A 9147-nucleotide genomic window follows, 5' to 3' on the forward strand; every position below is an offset into this window, starting at 1 on the left:
GTGCGTGATCACTAAAATCAAATTCCAGCCTCCCATCAGTGCAACTGATTGGTCTTTCCATTTGCTTACAGTCGTGTGTCCTGTTTTGCCTTCTATAGATTTTTTTTTTTCAATTCCACATACATTTTCTTTTTCAGAAACTCTTCCCATTCAGTAACTATCAATCGTGAACATTAACCCATTGATTGGGGAGATCATAGGCAAAGTTTTTTTTCTGACAGTGTAGTTTCTGGACATGTTATACAATCTGAACAAAACTATGCAGGTGGATTTCAAGCTTAACACATTGCCAAACCTGATCTTCATTGGTTAGACTAGTCTACTGTCGGTCTTTTTTTTCTATTATAGAGAAGATAACCGTCCGATCTCCTCGTAAATGTGAATTGCGCATTATCCACCATGATTATCCATCCAATTAAATAATTGCGTCGTAAACACGTATTCGGACTATCGAGCTGTCCTTCGGATTAGCCTAACAAACCGATCAGGCGGCAGTCACCTCTATCCCACGCTGAGTGGCTAATTACTGCTCCGCATAATCCCTCTCAAAACAACTACTCAGATGCTAATTGTATCTTACTATAAATACAGGTTGACTTCTGGTATTTCTCCTTTACTCCCATACTCAAGGAATCCGACTTCTTAGGAAGACACCGGGCGGCCCTTCCTACACCAAATAGGCCTAGCAGAGCCGAATTTTAAAACACATCATTTTCGTTACGTGCAGCTTGGACTACGCACACAAAGTATTATAAAGTGGCGTTTTATTTTACGTTAATTTTTAGTTACGTCATAAATATTCTAACTTCTGTTTTTGTGATGTCCGGTATTTCTTTCCACTTGAAAAACATATAAGCCAATATTTGTATTTCTGAATAAGCCATGTTCCCGTTGCCAATGTTCACGCCAGATCAGGTGGCGCGTGTATGTGAGAACCTGGAGGAGACCGGGGACATCGAGCGCCTCGGCCGCTTCCTGTGGTCACTGCCTGCGGCAGTCCCGGCCTCGGCCAGCGACGCGCTCAACCGCCACGAGTCCGTGATGCGCGCCCGAGCCCTGGTGGCATTCCACGGCGGTAACTTTGAGGCGCTTTACCAGATTCTGCAGAGCCACCGCTTTACGCGCGAATCTCACGCCAAGCTGCAAGACCTGTGGCTGGATGCGCACTACCGTGAAGCGGAACGCCTTCGCGGGCGGCCGCTGGGACCCGTGGAGAAGTACCGCATCCGCAAGAAGTTTCCCCTCCCGCGCACAATTTGGGACGGCGAGCAGAAGACCCACTGTTTTAAGGTAAGGACTTTTGATCATATTCACCAGATGCGCACTGGTTTGTTCCAAGTTTTTCACCAAATGTGAATTGCAATGCAATGTGCCTGCAAAAGTGACATTTTTTGATCCAGTAAATTGTTAAAATATTTTCATTGTAATATCAATGATTTGTCCTTGACAAATGATTGCACAATTTAACGATGTGTTACAAGAAAACTATAGCTGCAATGTGTTACTGTTGGTAACTGTTGGTGTTACTGTTGGTAACTATAGTAACACATATTTGTAGAAGTGAATAATGGCAACAAGATATAATACTGTAGACAAGTACATTACAGTTGTCGTTGGTGTTCTGGTCTGGCATAATTTGGGGGAAACGGGGCAAACGGAGTGCTGCAGATTTTCACGTTGCCTGTTTATCTTGGCTTTGTTGTAATGAGAGAGTGGATGATTGTCTCTCTTCCCTTTCCTGCTACGTTCCCTGATATTACTAAGTGTCGTGGTCTCACATGACAGTCCTTGATGACGAAACAGCAAAGCGTGGTGTCTCAAGTGAGTCACACGTCTGTATTCCACTTACGTATTTAAACATCACCGCGGTCTGTCAGCTTCGGAGTTCACATCCACGAGGGCCGAGGTGTGGAAGCGACAATTTGATCCTCTTCAGAGTTACAAAACCCGTAATCACTGAGTGATTCAACAGCCAATTAACACAGTTTCTGTCAACCCTAATGCCAGAATTAAAGTGCTTAGTTTCAATGGGGAGTATCCACAGGCCTACAGCACAGAATTAAACCCACAATTAAACAGCGTGTAAGCCCCACCGTTAAAGAACTCCTGCTGTTCTGAACTGCCGTTGCGCTGATAGGCCACGGCCTTTCGGGTAAGCCTCTTGGGTCCACACGCACACCTGTGGCGGTAATCTGTGGTAACAGATGAGGGCGCACCCCCCCTTAAAGGACTTCAGTGGGGCCCTGCCCCCACCCCTGAAATCCCTATGCCCCCCTGGATCCCCTCCTCAGGTGGAGCCACACTGAGAATCTCTGTGGGTTTGGAATGCGGTCTCCATCTAGGTCACAGTGCTGTAATACAGTACCTGTGTGTAGGGATACAGTAGAGTATCTTTGTGTTGGAACAGTAGATTATCTTTGTGTAGGAACAGGGTGCAGCACATTTGTGTAGGAATACAGTACAGTATCGTTGTGCAGGAACGTAGTACATTATCTTTGTTCATAAATACGGTACAGTACCTGTGTGGGCTTAGATCATATCATCTTTGTATAGGAACACAGTACATCATCTTTGTGTCTGTTTTGCTCAGTTCATTTAGCTGAATACCAGGACAGCTGAAGCTGACTGGTCTCTCAAAGTGATCCTGTATGGGCTCAGACTGTTCTTAATTGTTCCCTTCCTTCCTAAAGTTCGCGTGTTTGACCTTTAACCCCATATGTATTCACCCCCATGGCAAAATGGGGAAAAGAGGTGAAGTTCACTATAAATTTGATCCAAACGACATTGAAAGGTTGATGGGACTTACATTTCCATAACTGGTATTTCCTACGACGTAATATACTCCTAGAAGGCAGTGATATAAGACTGTTCAAATACTCACTTGATTGCTGGGTGTAAGTTTTGCATTGTTTTGAATTGCAAGTAAATGACAGCAGCAATGGTGAAGACAGGCCATTTGAGAGGCTCTGCAGACAGTATTACTGCGCAGAACAAGGCCAGTGATGCAAAGCAGGGGCCAGTAGTTTGGGCTCATTACTAGAGAGGACTGTAGGTTAAGAATATGGCTGTGCAGGAAGTGCAGCATTGGGCTGACCTTCACAGAGCGGTGCTCCCCCAGTGGCAGATCTTTATACTGCAGGCGCAAAATCTACGCTTCAAAATCTGTGTTAATCGTAAGGCATCTTGCCTCTCCTCGTCCCTAAGCTTCTTTCCTCCCTCCTGAGCCAATCATTAAAATGTTTCACTGGCCTATAATTATCTATAAATACTGCTTAATGAGATGGAAGATTATTTCCAGCATGGCTTAACAGACAGCCCTGTCTCCCCGAGTCAGTGACTTAAGATCAGACGTCCAGAGGCACTGGCCAAGTGAAGATAAATAATCTGCCCTGACATTTTTACTGGGATGACTTAACGCGATTCCAAGCAACAGACTAATCAAATTACACTTACACAACGTTTCCTGTAAGTGAATGCTGAAGGTGGGCACGAGGATGTCTATTCTTAGAACATATCACCTGTTCCAAGCTGTCTGCCACCAACGAGCTTAGCAATGTGTCAATTTAACATGCAGCAGATTGTGTCAGATTGTGTGACAGAAAATATGTGTCAGCTGGCTAGGGAAGAAGCTAGCAAAACTGCGTAACAGTGCACAATGAATGAGTGACGTGTATGAGTATAGACGAGAAGTAAAAAGTGCAGATTCAGCTCACAGGAATAAATGTTTAAAAAAAAGCACTGGCTTCAATTTTTTTGCTGCAATGAGTCGAGAACCAGTTTCATCTTAAACTGATGATGTGGAGTCACCACTGTAGCACTCTAACCTGCCCCAGGTGCACTGCTGCTCTAGCATGTGCACTGTGGTTATTCCACACACCACAACCAACGCAGTACTACAGGAGGGAGCTAGCACGGACTGGAGGATGACAACAGGCAGCCTCTAGATGCTTTGTGCATGTTCCAGTAACTCAAGGAAATGTATCTTTCCTAAACCTACCCTACCCCTGGTTGGACACGGCTAACTGTGTGCACTCTCAGTCATGATCAACAAAGGACAAGGCCAAGGTCCAGAAAGTGTGAGGAGCCCTCAAAAAATGGGATTTTCTGGAGTAGTGGGGCCCAACGTGATATCTTTTTGTGGGGCCCAAAATCCCTGGAGGTGGTGACCATCTCAGGAGGCTTTAGGTCATTCTCAGAGAGAACTCGATCTCTGGGAACAGGGCTTGTAACCCGAAGGTTGCACGTTTTCGGTGCAATGCTGCTGTTCCATTGAATAATGTACTTATCCTAATAATGTACTTGTTATGTAAAAAATGCAAAACCGTGTCTTTTGCTCTAGGTAAGAGCTTCTGCTAAATGACAGTAATGTAACGATTTAAAATGCAAATGTAAAGATAAAGATAGTCTATCTGAAAGGTTTATAACACAACAGTGAATGAGAGACTCTTGCAATGCACTGACTGTATGTACGTGTGTGTGTGTGTGTGTGTGTGTGTGATGCAGGAACGAACTCGCAGCCTGCTCCGGGAGTGGTACCTGCAGGACCCCTACCCAAACCCCTCCCGAAAACGTCACCTGGCCCAGGCCACGGGGCTCACGCCCACCCAGGTGGGCAACTGGTTCAAAAACCGGCGACAGAGGGACCGAGCAGCTTCAGCCAAGAACAGGTTAGTCAGGACCCCTGAGGATTACGAGTACTAATACAAGAGGGCTGTCCGCAGAGAATGCCTGAAAACTGCCCTCGATTTATACTGGAGGTTACCAGGTCTACTCAAACTGCAACCTGCATCAGACCAGTGTCAAATAATGAATCTGAAATACTTTATCTCTTTTGATGCCACTGTAATTACCGCAGTTTACTGACAATTGTAAAAGAAACATTCATTTACACAAATCTAAAAACAAAATTATGCTGGACAGGAGAATGACTCTCTCTCTCTCTCTCTCTCTCTCTCTCCCTGTGGTCTAGACTGCAGCAGGACCCCAGTCTCTTGCCCGCAGGCACCTCTTTGGACGGCAGCTCACAGGACCTCCGCCCTCACCTGCCCCCCTCCTCGCCCAGTCACCCGGGCAGCCCGGAGACCAGTGACTCCAGCACGGGCACGGGCCACCATGGGACGAGGGCCTCCACCCCCGAAATATCCGTCAGCAGCGACAGCGAGTTCGAGTCCTGAGTCCTGAGTCCCGACCCATGACAGATTTTGGTAGATAGACCCACCTTGGCCCTGATGCGGTAATCTCTAACTCCACTCCAATCTGTAATCAATCAATCTGCTGCACAGTAATGATCTGTGCAGCAGTGGGAATGGAGGCGGAGCCAAGGACGTTTGTATGGAGAATGTTGATGTGGGAAAGGACAAGGAACGGAACCGAGACATTAATGGGCACATCACACACAAGCACTTATCAGCAGTTCTGGTGATGGTCAACCAGGTTGTGCTCTAGAATAACTCCACCATGGTGTTGTGTCTGTACAGAGGACCAGGCATTTTAAACTCCCCTTTCTGACTGTTTTTGGATGGGAAAACTGAGAGTATGCTGCTGGGAAAACTTATGTCTTCTTTGTTATTTAGGCATGGACACACACACGCGTACAGCTGTCAATTGTTTGGACATTCATAACACCGTTACATATTTTGTTATATTTCGATGTGAATTTTCCCTTGAGTTAAATTTCTATTGCAGTTTTGACTTTGCAGTTTACTTTGCACTTGTGTCTACTAATGTTTAGTCAAACCTCACTATCCACAATGGCCAAATGAATCATATAAATAAGGAAAATATAAAAAATGTGAAAATGACTTGACTTAGTTTCCCAGGGAAAAGTCTGGGTGATTACCTTTCAAAGTACAGAAATAATAATGTGAAATAGCAGAAACAAAAATGGATTATACCAAAGATCATACAAAAAAAACTGTATCTTGTGCAGCAACGATAAGGCAAGAATAGCAAGCACAAATCAAGATTTCAGACCCTCAGCATTATATCAGGCCTTCAGGTATTTGATTAAACTCACTTGATTTTAGTCTGATTTGCTTGCTGGCTCCCTCTGGTGGTGAATTTCACACATTACCGTGCTCAAGGGCAGTCAAGAGGAGGAATAACTTCATACTCTCAGGATTAGAGGAACTGCACTTCACATTTGTAACACAATGTTTACTTTGTGAATACGAAAGGAAGACCGCTTTGACAGTGCATCTCAGATTACACAGATTTTAAATTTGTATTTTAAAAAATCAGTAATAAACCATAAATGATTAAAACTAGGAAAATGCTGTTATTTTATTATATATCACATATGGTACCCCAGGCACCATTATTCATTCTTGGGGTATACAAAATGTATTGTTGGGTGTTTGAGCGCAAAGACTTCAGTCTGTGCACTCTTTTCTGTAAGCCTGGGAAGATTCAGAAGAATTTGTGGCATTGTACATAGCTGGGGCTGACCATCTCTGCTGGCTTTTATGGATACACATCGGATTGGGCAGGACTTTGCCTTGTCTAAAAGAGGCAGATTATTAATTCCAGGGGGAATAAAGAATCACTGCCTGGCTACAAAATGTAATAATATCTCTGCGGTGGAAGCATCTGCCAGAACTCTGTGCTGCCATTCCAATTCATCCACCCATCATTCACTGAGGTCATTTCATTAATATTTATTCCTTCTCTGCTCTCTGCTGTCAGCAACCCAGCGGTGATAAGTTCTTGCTGTGTTTCTCAGAGTTTCTACAGCGCCAGTTTTTATATGGTCCGCTTTGGCTATGGTATGCTCTTCCCTGCGCTGTTCTAAGCTGTAGAAATAGAATGGTAGATTGTCTCAATGTTCCGCCTTGTGTTGTTCTAAACCATAGAGATAGAATGATAGATTGTCTCGCCATTCTGACTTGCACTGTTCTAAACTATAGAGATAGAATGATAGATTGTCTCGGCGTTTTGACTTCTGCTGTTTTGCCCTCTGTAATATGTTGCCATGAATATAACCAAAGACAGGGAAGAGGGGGTCTGAGCAGCCTGACATTTGGAATGGAAGTGCATTAGGAAATCTTGTGGGTTTCTCTTCCAGGTCACTCCCTGGCTAGCACCTCTGTACTTCACTGGTCCTTCCTTCTGCGCTGCTCTGTATTCAATATGTGTCAAGTACGTCTTTAGAGTCAATGACAGCTGATCTTTAGACTGCTAACTGCACCTGTATTTTATATACTTGAGTGAATGACAAGTGAGAATTAAGGTTCATCTATCATCTGCAATTGGCTTGTCCCTTTATACTTGACTGAATCCAATTTAGTTGCATTGCCATGAGGAAACTTATATAGAATCATTCTGACTGGAGACAGAAGTTCCTTTTGTTATCATTTAGACATTCTCTTGTGAAGTACTGAGGCCAAGGAAATGCCATCACATTTGGCGGATTTACATACATACATACATACATACATAAATAAATAAATGTATGTTTTTCCTGCACTGTTCTATAGTGTTGGTTTTTCAACAGGGGGCAAAAAGATAATGTTAAACATAAAAACTTGGGAGGAGCTTTGGAAAAAAGAATTAATTGAGGCTTTCAGAATGAACGTTAAAAGATACAACTGATGCACAACTGCGGTTAAATTCAAAGGGATTTGTCTGTGCCTTTAAGGACAGAGAGGAACTTAACTATGACTTATTGAAACAGTTTTGTTTCAATACATATGTGTTTTGTACATATGTGATGTATGCATTTCGAATAAATGAAATTATTTTTAACCAGATGTTGTGTCAGTTCTACCAAAAGTGTGAATTTTGCGTTGCTTCTTGAAACTGAATATAGTAGAGATCTATTCACATGGAACACAGTTTAGAATGCAAGCTCCAACAGCTCTGCTAGCCAGCTCTGGCCTACTATCATACCTATAATCGTAAATAAAAATTTACCAACACGTTTGCTACCCTAGCTGAACGAAGAAGCCTACCGTTATATTATTAAATATTCTATTCAAGTCTTCGCAAGCAAACGTGGTTTCTTCTGAAACTATCTCATTTGAACTTCACTGATCGCTGGCTGGCTACCTAGCTATAATGGCTAACTAGCTAGTTGGCTAACCAAACATTTTCGACGATGATGTAGGCTCCAGCGATTAACACAAATGGCGTAAACGTGTAACACCTATAGCAATATATAATCAGATTATTACACTGTAGCAAGATAGATATTCCAAATCGTAGCTAATGTTTTTAAAAACTCACCTCAATAGTCGTCTTTTTTTATTGAAAATAACCGGAAGAAAATGTCCAGCCTCAATTTATGTCTGGACCATCACAACTGACGTGTAATCAGCCATCCCAACGACAGATAGGAACAGGTATTAGTCTGGGGAAACTTCTATGTTGACTAAATGGAAAACTGATTCTACATAAAATCTTAGGCATACTTATTTTCTCGTTCTCTGTAACGATAGTCGCAATTTTGTTTAGTTTTTTAACCACCTGATGTCGCTGTTGAATTGTCTTCTGAGCATTAAAGGTCCTGGAAACTGAAATCTGGGAATTATTTTCTGATGAGACCTTCAAAAGGTGGGTTTTTATTTCTGGAGCCCATGGGTACTGCAATATTACAAGAACCCACACAGTTAGTATTAGTAGTGCCCATTTCCACCTGGAACATGTCGCAGAATGCGTTGGATCAGTAAGTAGGCCTACCGTTAGCTAGCAACAATTAAATAGCTTTCAAGCTTGGACATGTGGAACCAAAGGCTTTCTTTATTCCGGTGTAATGTCCCGAGTTTGATACTGCTATAGAGTAATGTTAGTGTACAGTAACTCAGTAGCTCAGTGTTTTGCAGGTCCACCGTTTTTGCAGTTATACCAGTTTGTGGGAAACCCTGCTGTTGGTTGCTCCATATCTCAACCACATCATTTAAAACCAACGTTGCCACATACCCATACCATAATTTAACTTACATGACTTAAGATATTCTGATTTGTTTTGGTTAGAATCCTGCAGTCTGTGGAGTTATTGTTGGGTTATAGACTTGACTGTAAATGGTTATCTGTAACAAGTGCAGTATTCATTTACCATGTTACATGCACACTTGTTGCTTTTATTAAAGTGTTTGCCAAATGCCAACACAATTACTTGTGAACCACAAATAACAGCAACAACAACAGCAA

The 9147-nt window shown here is 42.9% G+C and overlaps 1 protein-coding gene across 1 annotated transcript; it reads left to right on the top strand.

The window, feature by feature from the left end:
• The first annotated feature begins 606 nt into the window (after positions 1-606).
• On the top strand, positions 607-7744 carry six7 (SIX homeobox 7). Its single transcript, XM_064325750.1, has 3 exons — positions 607-1290; positions 4504-4667; positions 4970-7744. Exons 1-3 carry the CDS (start codon positions 883-885, stop codon positions 5172-5174), a joined length of 777 nt encoding a protein of 258 aa, XP_064181820.1. The 5' UTR covers positions 607-882; the 3' UTR covers positions 5175-7744.
• The last annotated feature ends 1403 nt before the right edge of the window (positions 7745-9147 follow it).

This window comes from Anguilla rostrata, chromosome 3 (assembly GCF_018555375.3).
Source record: "Anguilla rostrata isolate EN2019 chromosome 3, ASM1855537v3, whole genome shotgun sequence".
Lineage (NCBI taxonomy): Eukaryota > Metazoa > Chordata > Actinopteri > Anguilliformes > Anguillidae > Anguilla > Anguilla rostrata.